General features: G+C 47.7%; 1 protein-coding gene across 1 annotated transcript; it reads left to right on the top strand.

The window, feature by feature from the left end:
* The first annotated feature begins 12,645 nt into the window (after positions 1-12,645).
* Positions 12,646-15,038, top strand: ACKR2 (atypical chemokine receptor 2). The gene is made up of 2 exons (XM_085316424.1): positions 12,646-12,682; positions 13,915-15,038. Exons 1-2 carry the CDS (start codon positions 12,646-12,648, stop codon positions 15,036-15,038), a joined length of 1,161 nt encoding a protein of 386 aa, XP_085172550.1.
* The last annotated feature ends 2,731 nt before the right edge of the window (positions 15,039-17,769 follow it).

The raw sequence follows: 17,769 nt of genomic DNA on the forward strand, positions 1-17,769 counted from the left end.
ATGGAGCAGAGGGGATGCCAGAGGTGGGGGGTTGCCGCAGGACACCGTGGGTCTGGGGGCTGCCAGGGGGTGGCTGGTGCCGTGGGGCACGAGGCTGGAGGATCCCTGCCCCCTGGTGTCTCCCAGGCACCCCACAGCACCTGTCACCCCACAGACCCCCCCCCAAACCACCCCAGCCCCACTGACAGCCCTCTGGAGACCCAGCGTGTGGAGGCAGCCTGGTCCCAGCTCGGCCCCACATCGAGGAGGCGTGGGGGGCAGCCGGGCCGTTCCCGCTCTCGATACCGCGGGGCCGCTGTGCCCGTCCCTCTCCTCCGGCGCCGTGACAAATCCCGCGTGGTCTGGGGTGAGCGGTACCCCGTCTCACCGCCCTTGGCCGCACAGATCGTACCCCCGACCCGCTGTATTAACCCAATTATGATTAGGTTTTCAAAAAGCTGGTGGCTTTTTATTTAGAGGTTGCATCCCGGCCGTACTCCCGAGTGTGAGGAAGAGGCTGCATCCAAGGTGAGTTTAAAGCAACCTGTGAAAACCTCCTCGTGACATTAATAACGTGCACATCCCTATAGACATGGCCAAACGTTATCTTCAGCGATTCAGGGAGGAAACCCTCTGTGCCCTGCAGAGATAGGATGGCGYGGCAGGATCCAGCGGTCCTGGGAACCATCGCGTTTGCCTCGAGGCAGACAGAGCAAGGCGCGTGGGAAACCTTTCCCGAAAGCCTCACGTGAACGATGCCCTGCACGTACGATGCCACGACCCGGGAAAACGGGGATGGACAGCCAAATCGCYCTGAATCCGTTGTGTTCGATGCGTCTTCGCTGGGGAGCTGACCAGGTGAAAGACAGAAGCAGAAAGAGCCTTTGGATGATACCCAGAAATACCTGGTCTTTCAGCATTAGACCTACCACAGATAGGAAAGCGGACTTTAAGAAGAAGCGAGATGGTCCAGAAGTTTTATGCCCCTTTAAGGGGGAAAAAAAAAGAGCCTTCATATGAGTTACCCTGGGGACGGTCACGTTTGCCTGCTTGTTTTTACAAGCTCATCCTCTTGCAAAACCTGAAGATGCAGAGCGTGTGAACTGCAGCCATCAAAGAGCTGAGGGACCAGCGGCCTGATCTTGAACCTCCCCGAGGACAGGCACTGCTCTGCTTGTTCCTCTGGGCCCAGAAACACCTAAGGCCAGCATCGTTATTTGTTAAACTCTTACAAGAATCWGTCTTCGTGGCTCTTGTATATCCAAAGTGGTCACAGAGGAATTGACTGGAAGCGTTTGTACAGCTGGAACTGCTTAACAAGCAGCTTGATCCAATTATTTGATTTCCAAAATTAAATATATTTCCATATATATCTCCATCTCTCCAGAGCATGACAGGAAGCTGTTGCTCTTTGGGGACTTGCTTGTACGTTTGTGTCTTTTTGCTTGTTACTATTTTTTTTTTCTTTTCAGTTGAAACTCAGGCCTCCTCCTTAACAATTTTCAAAAGTAAAGGTGCAGAGGGGCTTCTGCTTTTTGTATCTGGCACTCAGTGGTGAAGGTGAGTCTTGTGGGTTAGCCTCTGTTGGAGGTGACRGCTCTTTGGGCAACTCAGTCTCTGGTGAGCAATGCAAGGACATCATTTGTAGAGGCATTGCAGCTGTAGTGATGTGCTTGTGTGTAAGCCAAGTCACTGAAAAGCTGAGAAGCTTGAATTAAACCTGAGTGAGTATTGGAGGGGTTGTTTTCCACCCCGTGAGGGATCGTGATCCGTTTTACGTCTTCTAGGGGGAGAAGGAACTAGGATGAGGAGGAACAGAGAGAGTAACAGCTGAGAACATCTTGTCATATTCATGTTTATATTAATTTAAAACTCTCTTCAGCTGCATTTGTAAACCAAGGTCTCAGATGTATCTGTTTCCATAGGAGTTTGCAGGGGGTGTGCACCATCTTTGTGTTCAGCATTACCCTCCTTGAACACGAATCAAGCCCAGATCCAGGAACCCAGTGAAACTACTGAGTAGAATTTGCTTTTCTGATCTTTACTCGCTCATTTTTGAGCTCTGGAACTTTTCCTGACATGTTTTTTAAGCTTTTCTATGAAAAAGTAAACAAGCAAGCAAGCTGAAAACCTCCTGAGACCACCTAAGTCCACAGAGCAGGATTTTGAGATTTTTTTACTCCCTTGCAGCAGCAGGGCACGGGATCATGGACATCATTTGAAACYGTGACAGTGACTGAAATCAAACCTGAATTGGCCCAGCTATTTCTATTGTTAGAGGACCAGAGGCTTTGCATTAAAATGTGGTGGTGTTGGAAAAAAGCAGTCAACACCCTGAGAGCGTTGTTATATCATTTGTATTCATGTCCTGCTCAGGAGAGTCAAGAAAGGAGCCCACTGCATCGGCACGGCACTCTGTGTGCCAGGGTGGATGTCCAACATCCTTGGAAATGAGGGACCTGCTATGACGACGACATTTAGTGACCTCCAGTGACCAAAAGAGCTTTAATGCAATATGGAGAAGAAGAGCCAATGCTTTTGTTGAGCTGAAGTTTTTGTTTTTCTTTTTTTTTCTTTTTTGCCACATTTGATGCCCCAGCAGTAGGCAGAGAAGTGTTAATTACAGTTCTGTTTTGCAAAATGAAGGAAAAGAAATAAGCTGCAACTGTGTTGAATTTGRCAAATTCTTTCATCTGAAAGAGTGAGGTTTTTAAGCCATTGTTCGTTTTGGGGATAGAAAGCAATTTACTGCAGTTTTTTCTGTGCACAACTTGTTAACTTTTTGCTTCAAAAAATTTTCATTTCATTAAAACCCCACAGTTTAAGTGTGAAAGTTCTTTAACAGGGGCTAAGAGAGAGCCCTGCTTTTCCTCAGTTTGCTTTACTTTTTCCTGTGAGAGAATTGTCTTCCTGACAAGTTTTTATCCTGAATTTGCGCTTTCTAGCATAGTTTAGTTTGCTCACTGTATTTCAGGTGGTCGATTTTGGAGCCCAAAGACAACGTAGGAATTGGCCCTGCCTTTAACAGCAGTGAACTAGATTCTGGAACAGGAAAGAAAATCTGCTGGGATCTGAAAATGCTTAAAATCCTTCCCTAGAACAAGAGGGAAACTTGTCAGCGTGAAACAGCAGGGAGAGGTCATTTTAGGGGGGGGGGAAGCCTTGTCCTGGTTCTGCAGCTTTCCAGCTGCTCTGTTTGACTGCCACGTCTTTGAGTGGTGCTGGTGGATGCAGAGAGCGTCCAGTAATGGAGAGCTGCTGCTCCTGCAGTCTGCAGGATCGCTCCTTAGGAGACACGTAGCTTTTTCTACAAAACAGACAGTGATGTGCAGTGTGCATTCAAGACAGTAGCTCCAACARCCTTTGTTAGCACCGCTCTATCTCTTTAAATGTGCTTCCCATTACCARTAATCTAGTTACTTTAATTGCCAAACCCATTAAGGCTCTGCAGAGTACGAAAAGAAAAAGATCTATGCAATTACCAGTTCCCAAATTGAGTTAAAATCTTACAATAGCTTACAGCAAGGGCTACTTTCTGCCATGACTATCAGTGCCACATTTAATTCTCTGCAGCTCCAAGCTATATGTGCTTCAGGGGAGAAACTCAATTAAAGAAAGACATTTCATTTTAATTGCTAGACTAATGAAACTGCCATTACCTGTAGCATCCCCACGTGCACATCTAGACCTTCTAATTTGTGCCCAGTTTCTGTTCACTGCTTGTGTCATCCATATGTACTTACATGTTTGAATACATATGGATGATATACACCTAAGCGGAGAACATGTGCACACATACATGCACACATCTGCCACCAATGGTGGTGAGTAAGGAAATTAGTACAAATAACTCTTCTTTTTCTTGGAAAAAGAAAACAGTTACAACAGTCCTGCTGAGTGGTTGCACTAAGGCAGCTATAAAGGCCAAAGGATAGGTTACAGATGGAGATGTGGATCAGAGGTGGCTTCAGCTCCCAATCTGCCAGGTCCTGCGGCTGACTGGATCTGATTTTCTATRTTTTAAGGGCAATTTATGGCTTATAAAGTCGAGCTCCTGGAGTTACTAGGGGGAATGACCTTATCACACGTCAGGGTGTGCAGTCCTGGCCCTGCTAGGTGATAAGAACGAGGAAATAAAGGCGAAGGGGAATGCTGACGGTGCTGGAGCCACGACGRTGCTTTAGGCTGGGTGTAGCCCCATAGTACAGTCCTGCTGGTGCTAGTAACAGGCCGTAAACTTTGCACTGAATTTGCARGGCCTCAGGACTGAGCCTCRTCAGTCCTGCTCTGTCCTGCCCTGCCTGCACTTTGTTTTCCTTGGTTTAGCTGTGACAGCGATCTCTCGAACCGACCAGGCGTCTGTGGCTGATCTGTTTTACTTTGTGCAACCACTGCTTGATACAGACAGCGGTGGCAAGCGGTTATTCTGTGTGGAGCGAGGTATTTACGACTAACACAATGATCTAGAGTGTAAAAAAAAAAAATACAGGCCTGGTAGAGCAGCAGGGGCCTGGAGCAGAGAAGGCACAAGACGTTGCAGAGAAGCACAGGCACAGCGTGGTCAGAGAGAGGACACAGGCTGGCGCAGGAGGCCCCGCAGCTGTAGACACCTCATTAGTGGTCAGTTAAAGAAATGCAGATCTGGAGCCGTACAAAGCTATTTGTCGGTATAACAAGGAGAACAAAGCRTTAGTATCCAACATATGTAAAAACCACCATATATAGTAAATTTGGATGTAACCTGGTGCTGTGGACCAGTGAAGAAAAAGCAAAGTGTAGAAGCATGTCAGCAAACATATAAAAATGACCCCAAGTGGATCCTGGTGAGAAGAAGAAGCAAACATCAACGGGAACATTTTTGCTCCTGGTGAAAGACTCCAGATGCCAACAACTCACCGTAACAGCCCCACCAACACCAGAGTGAAACCAACAACTCTATTATTATTATTTATATTTTTATAATATATTATATTATTATTATATATTATTATATATCATTATATATATTATATCATTCRTATTATATTATTATTAATTGAAACATATCCTACATAGACATTATTTCTTTTTCTATAATAATTACATCTGGTCTAGCTTGGATTAGACTGTTAAGATGTTTTCAGTTATACTAACAATAAATTCTTGGCTTTATATGTAAGAATATATGCTTCCTCTTTGGCTGTGAACATTATTTTGAGCATGAGTTCAAAATGGTGAGGATTTCAGCCCGTTTCCTTACATGTATTGCAGGTCTCCAGCTTTGGGTCTCCAGCTGGCTCACATTTGGCATTCCCATTCTCAGGACCAGCCGTGGCAGGGACAGTGTAGGAGCACAGCAGATGGCTGGGTGTGGGAAGCCATGGATTTAGATGAAGATGAGGGACAGTTGTGAATAGTCAGCGAGGATTTGACAAGCTAGTGGCRTCCCCCAGGGCTCAGGACTGGGTSCCATCCTGTTCARCTTCTTCATCAACGATCTGCATGAGGGGATGGAGTGCCTCCTCAGCAAGTTTGCTGATGATASCAARCTGSGAGGAGCRGCTCACACACCKGAGGGCTGTGCTGCCATTCAGAGAGACCTGGACAGGCTGGAGAGCTGGRYGGAGGGGAACCTCCTGAAGTTCAACAAGGGCAAGTGCAGAGTCSTGCACCTAGGGAGAAAYAAACCCAGTCACCAGTACAAGCTGGGGGCTGACCTGCTGGAGAGCAGCTCTGCAGAGAAGGACCTGGGAGTGCTGGTGGATGACAAGTTCACTATGAGCCAGCAATGTGCCCTTGTGGCCAAGAAAGCCAATGGTGTCCTGGGGTGCATTAGGAAGAGTGTTGCCAGCAGGTCGAGGGAGGTGATCCTGCCCCTCTCCTCAGCCCTGGTGAGGCCTCATCTCAAGTCCTGTGTCGAGTTCTGGKCTCCCCAGYMCAAGRRRGACATGGAGCTACTGGAGAGATTCCAGCGTAGGTCTACGAAGATGATCAGAGGGCTGGAGCATCTGCCTAGCATGGTCTAGATGCCCCAAGCATCTAGGCTTTGGTGGATGGCTTTGTTGGGTGTCTTCCTCTCTGTGATTGCCTTGATGAGCTCCTGCACCCATAAAGATGTGCTGAGATGACACCTAATGCTCCWACTTTTTGTCCTGCAGCGCTTATTACCGTGGGGCTCCTTTTCACTGCTTAGCCCATCTCTCAGTCTTTAGGGTTAAGATTTCTCCAGCATTTCTGCAGCACATCTGCCATAATGACTGAGCCTCATCAGTGCAGAGGTCCAGCWGCCCCAGCTCTGCATCACAGCCACCGTGAAACCCAGCGTGCAAGGAGCCTCGAATCCCAAAGCCTGTGAGGCACTGGGATGTCAGACCAGTTGCCTGGTGCAGATCTGGACACTGGCTGTGGGTGACTGTGGCAGAAGCTAAACCCACCCCTGGCGTGATAAACTTGTGTTCATCAAACTAGATTTCTAGAAGGGCAAGAGTCAAAGATTAGCCAGCGTAATCCATGGGCTGGGACTTCCTTCTTGGAGTCAGACAGCAAATGTTTGCTTTCCAGATTTGACTTACCTCGCCTGTGCTGTAATATACCTCAAAATCAGCCTCATATTTCAACTGCAGGCCTCATTTTCAAAAGAGGTGGACCTGGCTGTTTAATTTTTCATTACATACGGACTCTATGAATCATCTATGCCTGATCTGCTAGACACCTGAAAGTCACTGACGGCCAGAAATTTCCCAGCGTGCCCTTGCATGAAGAAAAGAAATAGCCCACGTGGACTTGCCTGCCTCTCACCTGCTGAGTGCTTTAACTGGGAGGCCTGATCCTGCCTCAGTTTGGCTGGTCTCTCTGGCACTGTGGTKCCTGGGTGCCGGCAAGCAGATATGTCCATACAGCTAAATAAGAGCCCTGGAGTAAATCCCAGCTCTACACTCCCACTCACCCGTGCGGCTTAACTCCTTGCTTGCTTGTTGGCCGTGTGGGGGAAAGAGTAGTTCCAGCTACACCAAGCCAAGGCACAGACCTGCTTTTGGAGAAAATTCACTCCAGGGATATTCCCACTAAGCAGGAAGGATGAGACTTCCTTCCCCTCCAAAAAGGCACGTAATAGTTGTGTTTCAGAGCCTCAGGAGCATCGCAGGGGACCCAGAGAATACCAAAAGCCAAGTGTAGGTCATCTGCTCTAGACAAAGCGAGCCTTGTATAGYGTGAACATTAGCCAGGCCTGCCTAAATTTAGTTATCGCAACATTAACAGGGTAAAAGCAGCTGTAGGCTGGTCCTCTTGGCAGAATGAAGAGAAACAGCTGCAGAGGGTGAGTTGTGTCCCTACCTGAAGCAAGGTCCTCCTTTACTGTCTTCTGCAGCCCTCACATGGCCAGGCTGGTTGCATTTGGACTAAGCTGGTATTCCCAGCTCTCCTTTCGCTCTGCTTGCGCATGGAGCAGCACTGTCTTAAGGTTAATGTCAGCTTTTTGAGGGAATGAAGAACCTCAGGATCACTGTAACAAGCCATGAGGGAAAGGAAATATGTGACAAAATCCATGGAAGCTACCCAAGGAAATGCAGACACTGGGGAATATGGGTGCTGGGTCCCTCCATGGGGCACTTGCACCCTGCCCTGGTGCACAGGGGAGCTCCAAATCCCAAACCCCCAAATCCCAAACCATTCAGATTGTGTGAGCACTTGGAAAGAGTGTGCCCTTGCAGCCAGAGGCAGCAGCAACTAAACTTCTACATGGTGTTCAACAGCACTGTTCATCTCAGTCTGAGTTTTAGGGGGGACATAATTTAGGATTATAACAGTTAGTAATAAATGCGTGGCTCTCCACAGCAAAACTCCCTGCAGCCTGCGCAAGAGTTGCCACCGATGATGGGGGATTTTGAGTCAGATTCCTCCAAGCTAGTGCCTGAAAGTCAGAAATTGCCCAAGCTGTGAGTGATTCCAGCTCTGCCCGGCAGATGGAGGTGCACCCAACGATATCTCACGGCCCTCCAGCTGCACGTCTTCTTTTGCTAGTTTAACAGGAGGTCATTTCAGGTTAGAAAAGCCAGGGCAAAGATCTGCCAGCCTGGGTTGTTGACTGCAGTGTTTAGCCATTATCTTGGCTGGTTTCCCCTTTGGCCAGCTGAGCTTCRGGAGAGCCAGGCCATCCCAAAGACACCGTGGTTCGGGGCCACGGGGAGGCTGATACACTCCAGGCTGCCGGTGCAGTGCTGTGTGAGTGCCGCTGAGCAGGAAAACTGTGCCGGGCGTCTTGGCACGTGCACGCCAAGGTGCAAACTGACGGTGGCAAGCGATGATCTATCATAGCCTGAAGACCTGCTTCACCCATCATGCATCTCCAGCAATGTCCGTGAGCACACARGAGAAAGCTGAGTTCGAATTAGCGCTGAGACGAGCTGGCAGCTGAGGGAGGGCTGTGTGAGCGGGTTTGCTCCTGAATTAGTCCTAGAGCAAGTCAGATGAGGGCCAGAGATGGCACAAGGAAAACAGSGGGGCAGGGAAGGCAGTGGCACCCCCCATTACCGAAGCTAACTTGAAATATCTGTGGAAACAAAGCAAGGCTTGAGCAATCGCTACCTAATGTGTCCCTCCCACATCTTGGGGGCCTCCTGCACCAAAGGCTCCACCAGCTACCACGTTCAGCAGCCTGAGATGGCCCCGTGGTCCTGGGACTTAGCTCCTCCCTTCTCCTAACCTACTTAAATCTTCACCTTTATGGTAGGTCGTGCTGCTGAGTTGCCCTGTTTACCAGCGCTGCCCAGGGAAGCGCCGCCTTTCGCTTGCTGTGCGCTTGCTCCCAGCCAACGGCACRGCCCCATCATGCACGGAGGTGCTCAGCGGCACAGCTCAGTGTCGCCAGCGTTGCCAAAAGTGATGGCTTATTCCTGTCCTTTGCAGTCAGTCTTTTATGATTCATTTCTTGGGCGTTGTCGACCCATTTCTACGTTTTGCTACTATCCCATTGGAGCTCCATTTCTCTAAGAAACTCGGATAACAGATATTACTGAGAGGTTTCTGAAAGTCCAGAAAAGCACAAAACATTGACCAGATCAGGTGCTTGATGTCTCTTCTCTAATAGCTCTGTGAGGCCCTGACAGAATTCTGAGATTTCTCTCCCGAAAAGTTGATTCTTTCCAGACACTAATATAAACTTTTATTCTCCTAGTTCTGCCAGTTTGCTCAGGGTGGAAGTCGAACCCGCTTCTCAGTAATGCCCCGGGGCAGCCCTGTAAAGCATTAAAAACACCCTGGTGGCAGAGCATTCACTCCYCACTCCTCCAACATCATAGCAGCTTGCAGAGGAAGGCTGCATGTCACGGCTAGAAGTCCAGCAGATCCAAGTCTGGGCTCCCTTTGGGATTTTGGAGAAAAGCCATCAGGGCCTGGCACCTTGCTACTGAGCAAGGTAGTGGTTTGTCCTAAGAGACTTCAGKCAGCGACCCCTTTGACAATCCAGCAAGGACTCCTCAGATCTGTCCCCAAAATATCCCCCGGTGGTCATGGGAGCTTGGTGGACCTCCTCAGCCAGGCTGTGTCTTGCCTGTGTGCATTTGGGTCATGGAAATAAGCTCCTTATTCTGGTAAAACCTACAAGAGTGTGCCAGGTACTGCGCAGACATGGCCATCATCACGGAGTGATCCCTTGGTACCTCCTGTCAGTCCTGGCGCCGGCTCTTCTCGCAGGTCCATCAAGAATCATTTCTGCTCTTGTGGTTTGCTGAGCAGTTGTTCCAAGGAACAGTCACTTTTAATTCCTAAAAACACTATATTTGTATCACTTGCACATGGCACCTTTCTCCAGGGTAAATGAGTGCAGCTAATGTCTCTCATTATTTTCTTTCTACATTTCCAACTGCTCCAGTCTCCCTCAGTATTTTGTGGCTCCTTTCAAGGCACAGCCTTGCGCTCCGTAGGGATTGCTTGATTCTTGCTGAAAACCTATTTATTTTGCTTGGTTTTAGATCAGCTTCTGTTGAAAGTAGCGTTTCCTCCACCAGCTCTGCTTCTTCCGTAAGTCCTTTTACCCTGGTGTTAATGTGTCCTGCGGGGTCACGTCCTTCAGGCGTGTTTGCAGGCTGTCAGCTTTCCCACATCCTTCCGCAACGCCCCCTCCCCCTTCCATCTCACCCATTTTTGGGTTTAGATTAGGGAAACTTGTGCATTTGGCTCTCAGATCATCTTTTTTTGGGGGGGGTCTCACAGCTGAGACTGGTCCTGCTTGACTTCAGAGATGCATCTCAGCAACTCCCAGCATATCCCTTTCTTCCGAGAAGCCATGAACTGACCCCGACAGCACACTCATCCACAGCGAACATGCTCCCGTGCCATCATCTCCCCTCCTCTCCTTCCTTAAGCTCTTCATTGACTTTTGTATTTATTTATGTCAAGTGACAACGGTTCGGTTCCGATTTGATTTATTCTTCCTGTATGGAAGTCTCCGGATTAAAGTAAACTTTTCCGTTCTGCGTCGTTTTCTCCAGCACACACTGAAGTCCTGCCTCTGTGCCTGTTTATCCTCCCTGTAAGATGTCTCTCCCTTTCCTTCTTAGCTCAGTGAAGGACTTTTTGAATGGGAACCAGATTCATCAGATGCAGGAGAGGGAACGAGCAACACCTATGGCTGCTGCTGGAAAARCAAAAAAGCTGCTTTCAGCTTCTCGCCAAACACGATCTCAGAAGGTGCAGCGAGGCCTTGGCAGGCACCACCCCTTGTCCTGCACGTTGCYCATGAGCGCTCATTCCCAAAAGCTACGACAGCCCCAATTTCCTCTCGGGTTTCCTGCGAGCGCTCCAGACACCAGCTGCATCCCCCAGCACCTCTGTGTCCACGACTGTCACCACCAGGGAGGTCAGAATGACTTGTTTCCTGCCCGTGTTCTTACACAAGTTAAAAAAAWAGAAGTTCCTAGAAGCCTGATTCAGCCATTTGACATCCCCATTGGTCTTCTGATAAGATGGGAACAGGCAACGGTGGAGAAGCAGCTAYCGTAAGTGCATTTTCTTTTTAATTCTTGCAGAAAACCTGTATGCGAGTCTGGAGACGTTTCTTTCTCCTCTTGAAGGCTTGCCAGCTTGTAAGCCACAACGCGCCGGTGGGCTTCAGAGGAACCGCTGAASGCGAGTGCACGTAGCGCTCAGCAGCAGCACGAACCAAACGGTGGCACTCGGGGCTGCTACCGCTGGGGAGCAACGTCTCCAGCCGTGTTTCAGAGTGTCTCTGGATTTCGCCGCAGAGACGGCAGGCAGCTTTGGTTGCACGTTTGCTCACTAAAGCATGCTGTTGGTACTCCATATGGCTAATGCTATATTTTCTTCAGATTGTAAAACAGGGGGAAAAAAAGAGAACTTACTTACTCCCAGAAAAATCTTTTTCTGRCCTCTCAGATTACAGATCTCTGAGCTGTGCTTCTGCTCTGGCTGAGTCACCCCTCTGTGCTCCCCATGTGACTGTGAGAATGCAAGAAAATACTTGGTTTCAACTCAAATCAAACTTTTCCTTCCTTTCAGCTGCACGAAATTCCATGAGACAAATTTTTAAGCTGACTCGTCAGTGAGGACGCAGCAGGTATTTCCACGGGTTTCCCCCGGATGGCTCTGTATCTGCAGCAGTGCCCAGCAGCCCGTGCCAGTGCCTTGGGTCCTTCACTAATCTGCCTGGGACTGACGGTACCACGAAGCGGGGGAATTGGGAGTGTGTGTGAGGGGGGGGCCTGCTCACCCATTTTAGCCCAAAATATTTGCATCTGACAGGGAAACTCAACCACAGCCTAGCCCTGTGCTGGTCTGCAGCAATCTTGACTCAGGAGGGTGCTATCGCTCCTGGCTGTGGGGTCAGCTAGGACCTCTCTCCACTTTTGGTGCAGAGGCTGGTTTCTCTGCAGCCAGGAGAGGGGTACAGGCTTCATAGTCAGAAGTACCTGCATGCAGCTGTGAGACAGATGTGATGGGTGGTGCAAAAGCCAGACTTCCAGGCACGCTTTGCTTTTGAGGATGTCCAGCGCCTGGCATGGGTACTTCAATGTACAACCACCTCGATGGGTTTCTGTCCTCCCTTTAGCAGGAGCTTCATGGGAAGGGAGATTARAGTTGCAGACCCACCTTGGGGTATGTCCTTCCTTAGGATGCATAGCACGGCCTCCTCTGGGACCACTGGCTTCATGTTCACGTTCCTTTTGSCACCTGAGAGCAAGGCTTTAGCTGTCCTGAATGCTCCGAAGGGAGGTACAACGGGACAGAGGAGCAGGAGGTGGCCCTAGTCTCACACCAGGTAGAGCCATATCCAAATACGAGAAGACAGCACAACCTGGTGGTGGCGGCTGCAGTCACTGCAGAAGGGCTGTGAGTTTGCTGGACAGGAGGAACAGAAAGCTTCCAGGAGAGCAAGGCAAGGCTTCCCAAGCTGCACAACATGCCTCTGGTTGGGACTGCCAGCAAAACRAGTCTTGGAAAGAAAGGTGGGCAGGTCTGGCAATGGCTGAAAAGCTGTATGTTGTAAGAGTGGAGATATCTGGACTGTTTTTAAGTTTAGGATGGCCAGTGTCCCCTCTCTCCATGACWGCCCTGGTTTCCTGTCAGAACCTGGAAATTACTCCTGAGCTTTTAAACTCACATTTACCTTCATGGTACCAATATAAATAAAATCTTTGTGAGGTGGAKCCAACAGACCCATTTCCCACCATGGAAGATTTTGGTTATGGCTCTTCAGAGATGGCAGGTGTCCAGTTTAGGTCACTTTCAGAAGATCTGAACCCACAACTCTTATCTCAGACACAACCAACTCTAAGAAAATTATGCCAGTTGAATCTAACAACCTCTTCCTCTAACCTTAACTCGGCAGGTTGATTCTGGTGCTGAAATGGCCTTTCCACTAGTGTTTTCTACTTACCAATATCTTTTGCAAAAATTCTTGGACTTTTGACCCAGAGTTGACCTGGTGAAGAGCAGTTTACCCTGGAAATCCTGGAGGGCTGATGTCCTTTCTGGGAGCAGTTATTTAGTATTTTACCTCTGGGAGCAGAGTCACAGACATAAGGATGCTGGTGGCAGGTTCTGCTTCACTGTGGAGTGAAATGCAGCTTTGTCAGTAGTGGTGCGGGTGAATCTAAACCAGCTCACAGCAGCATGTGGTGGTGGATTTCTTATAATTTAGGGCAGAACACTTCCCCAAAGTTTGCCATGGTGTAAAGAAGAACTAGTRGCTTGATGAAGAAATTTAGGGTTAAGCCAGGCGAGACTGGGAAAATTTACTTTCCAGTTTCAATTTAAGGAACCCAGAATGCCCACATCTTTTTGCAATTGTTTACCTGGACACCAGAGCCATTTGCTATAGGGGTAAATTCAAAAATTCTCCAGCTCTGCAGACACAGCCGATGAGTAGAAATCTCAAGCCTGCCCATGAGCTTGGGTTTTTGGATGAAAGTAGCTTGCATCCACTGGAGGGTCAGCTGYCATAGAGTAACTTATTATCTCCACACCAACTCTCTGTGCATCTGAGCTTGGAGAGAATATACCATATACCACTTATCCCTGTTGTGTGATGATTACAGCGCTCAGCCAAAGGATCATGCTYAGATCTCAAGTGCCTTTCAAGCAGAGCATGTAGAGCAGGAGACTTTCCCACAAGGTGTCAGGCTACCTGGGCTTAGTCAAGAGAGATCTCTTTCTTCAGGGCTGTTGAACACTAAACCTCCTGTTCAGAGACTAGCAATGATTTTTTTTAATGTATCTCCAGGTCAAAGACAAAGCCCAGGGAGTGTAGGACATGRGATGGGTATCAGAGGGTGACAGGGTTTATTGCCTGTCAAGCTCGAGGAAATTTATAGCTATCAACCACAGGAAAAGCCTCCATGATAAATAGCTAACATATGAAGCTTGCTTTTCATATGTGGATTGGAATGACATTTTGAAATCCTTCAGTGATCCCTTTTCTTTGCTTTTTATTCCCAGGCAGCTGCTTGTCAAATATGGCTTCAGAGGTGACAACACCCATGGCAACCTTGCTGGATACCAGAGATCATCCTGCCGATTCGAGTGACTACTCTTATGAATACTTGGAAGAGGCGGATTACATGCTATATGGCCTTTGCACGAAGGAAGAAGTGCTCTCATTTAGCAGAATATTCTTGCCAGCATTTTACACTGTGATTTTCCTGGTCGGGTTGGCTGGGAATACCCTCTTGCTTATTGTCCTGATTATGTACATCAAGAAGAAAAAGAAGATGACTGAAGTGTATCTCCTGAACCTGGTGGTTTCGGATTTCCTTCTCCTAATAACCCTTCCTTTTTGGGCCCTATACATTTCTCATTGGGTGACCTGGGACCTGTTGTGCCCACTCTTAAACACCATGTACACTCTGAATTTCTACAGTGGGGTCTTTTTTGTGAGCTGCATGAGTCTGGACATGTACCTGCGGATAGTCCATACTTGTTCTCCTCGTAACTCARTGATGCAGAGGAAGTCCATCCTTATCTTGTCAGTGGTTTGGATCCTTTCCGTACTTCTCTCTATTCCTGATGGCATCTTCACAAACATCAAGCAAATCCACAACAAAACTGTCATGTGCACTCATGATTATGGTCAGAAACACTTATTTTGGAAAGTTGTTTTCCAGGCCATTCAAAACATCCTGGGCTTTCTTGTTCCATTCCTCTTCATGGTGTTCTCCTATTCCCGTGTAGCGTGTGTCCTCACCACTTCTCCCATTGCTGGATCAAGAAGAGCACTCTGCTTAGTCTTTACTCTGGTGGGTGTTTTCTTTCTTCTGTGGTCCCCTTACAACATTGTCCTCATCCTTCACTCCCTGCAAGATATTGGTGTGATCAGGAGCTGTGAAAGGAGTAGGCAATTGGACTATGCCATGCAGATTACAGAGAGTTTGTCCTTGGTTCATTGCTGTCTCAATCCCATGCTCTATGCTTTYGTGAAGAAACGATTTCGGTTGTATTTATGGAAGATCCCTAGGGCCATTATGAGAAGAAGTGGTTTTCTTGACATCCAGCTTTCAGAAACAAGTCAGTCTTGTAGCAGATACCCTGCTCAGATAGAGATGTTGAGTATCACAAATGCATGATAAATGTTTAAACTAAAAGAAATGCATGAAYGTGCATGTCTTCTATGATGTTTTTTACTGATCCTGGCCACATGATGGAGTTAGTGTGAGCCCACAGCACTGTGTAACCAGAAATCTCACYCTAGAGTCAGCATCAGGATGAGGATTGCCCACTTTCAGAATGGGAAATTAAGTGTRGGATTTGTTTTTGTTGTAACTAGAATTATTACAAAAGGATTGTCCAGCATTTGTAGTCATGGAAGAAGCCCGGTTTCTGGGGGTAAGTAAAAGGTGAGGCATTAGTGAATCAAGGAGTATTTTATGTAGATCACGTATACCGAATCCTGCAGACCTGAGACCTTGCACGGATCTTCTCACTCATAGATCCCAAAGTGGTTGATCAAGAAGAGCAATTTCATAGCCCCCACTGCTCATGGTACAAGTAGTGAGGTGGAAGGATTTCCTAGTGGGTGTCCCTCAGGCCAGACACAGGTGGCCAGAAGACCAACCTAGGGGGTTTTCCCCTGGCTTTTGACATCTGCTAGGTAGATGTGTTCARCTGCGCTGATCCCTTGTGTCTGTCTGAGGGGTGGTAAATCAAGACCTCAGCATCTTTGGGAGGGGAGGATTTAACTAGGAGGGAAGGAAGGACATTACATCTCAGAAACAGAAGAGGAGAAAAGGGAGACACATAGAGAACTTTGGGGGAGGGAAGCGGTGTGCAAGCCTGATGGGGACGCAGTCTGGCCAGTACGAGCAGGTGTTCAGCCTTGCGACACTGCAAAATCTGTTCCTTCACCACCACTCATGCAAAAGATGGGAACTGATTCACAATGGGAACAATTATCTGCTACCYGCAGGTTTAAGCTTGCAACGTGAGACTCCTAGTTATCTCCTAGTGATCTAGCTGTAAGCTCCCTTTACACCATGGATCTAGTCAATGCAGCCAGTGGAGCCGAGAAAGCAATTCAGATGACCAAACATAGGTGTCTGCTGTTGGTGAGCTCAACAGCTGTGGGGATCCCACTGCCCTCCAGYGACTATGGGAAGAGCTCAGACACCCAGCTCACCTGGAGCCACCGAAAGGTAAATGTCTTCCTCCGTGAGCTCAGTTCCACCCTGGATGTCAGCAACCAGAGGGCTGCATTTGGAAAACAAACGATGATCTCTGGAGAGGCAGAGCTCCTTGTTTCAAGATCAGTTTGATCATCAAAGCAATAGAGGTTAAATCAGTAATAACAAGTGAGGAAAAAATAAAAACATGTTCTCAGCAGAACAGTAGCCAAGGTATTTTGTGTTCCTACAGACACATTTTGACAAGATAAAAAAGAGCTGTGGATACTGTAAATATTGGCTTTGTATCATCACATAGTGAGAGCACAGACTTGAATAAATAGCTCTGTTAGCTATTAGCCAATTCTGATTAACCAGTGTAGCTTTAAAGTTCAAGGTTATTAGTTGGCTGACTTTTAAAGATGTTATTCTGGAAACCAATCAAACTTTGAGTAGGAATGTGTGAAATAAAACTAATAATTAGAAAGAAAACCCTCATCACCCTTTTAGGCCATGATTTCTTTGTTTTAAAAAAAAGCCCAAACAGAATAAATATTCAGATGATAATCCAATGTCACAGGCCTGATGATGAGGGAATGAAGAAAAGGCGCCTGCTTCATTTCGTTATCTGAGTAAGGACTATTCAGCATAAAGGAAATAACAAGTAACAAGGAAGTTGCTAAACTGAACACACAGATACATAAACACTAAGAAGCAGGTGATAACGGAGATGGTAATGAAGACCAGTGATTGGAGAGAGTGAGGAGGGGTGTGTGTGTGTGTGTGTGTGTGTGTGTGTGTGTGTGTCTTCACAGATGAACTTCAATCTCTCTTCAGTAGATCTGCAGCATTGGTGCAAGACATGAATTGCCATTGCTGAGTAGGGAATGGGAAGGGGGACTCAGTTTTGGCCTGGAGGAGTCCTCACTCCAGCTCACAAAAGTTGTTGCCGGCAGAGGGACTCAGCAAAAATGAGGGGCTGGAAGGCAACGGGTGGCAGGACTGTCCTTGGCGGCAGTCCAGATTAACACTTGACTGGAGCGATGGTGCTACTTTGGCCTGAGATATCKCGTTTATTGGCCAACCTCTGTTGTCTCTGCCTTGCACAGAGGCCTTGACCTATCTGATATTCACTGCAGTCTGCCTCTGCTGCAGAAATGAGTTTTTTTTTTTTTTTTTTTTGACAGACAAATTTGAAGCCTGATAGTGATACATCAGCTGATTAAAAGATCACTCTATAGAATTGTATTTTAAAGTGAATCAGAAGCCTTACCTCTACCAAGGTCATAATTTGCCTTAGCAGGGACCCCTCAGATTAAACAGCCTGCTCTACACCTCCCTGAGACAAGCTGTAAGGGAGGTCTAACATGCTATAGAAGGTTAAAGTTCAGTGGTGAGTAAGATCTTAACTAGAAGGGAAGGATCCCAGGAAAGTCTGGAGGACACTGCGGGCAGAAGACAGAAAAGCAGAAGGAAAATGGGTAAAAAAACAGGAGGCATAAAGAGGCAGGAGGTGGAGAACTGAGAGTTTGGGGTAAAAGAGATGAGAAAGAGCTATGGGTCAAGGCAAAAGCAGTAGGACAGCTTGGAGGAAAAGGGAGGGACAAGGTGAGAGAAGAAAAAAATCACCAGCTCCAGAGCTGGTCACCCGTTTTGCCAAGGGTATCCACGCCACTGTAGGCTCTGTTACGGAGGTGGC

This window comes from Rhea americana, unplaced genomic scaffold (genome assembly GCF_003343005.1).
Source record: "Rhea americana isolate MKP2758 unplaced genomic scaffold, rheAme1 scaffold_47, whole genome shotgun sequence".
Lineage (NCBI taxonomy): Eukaryota > Metazoa > Chordata > Aves > Rheiformes > Rheidae > Rhea > Rhea americana.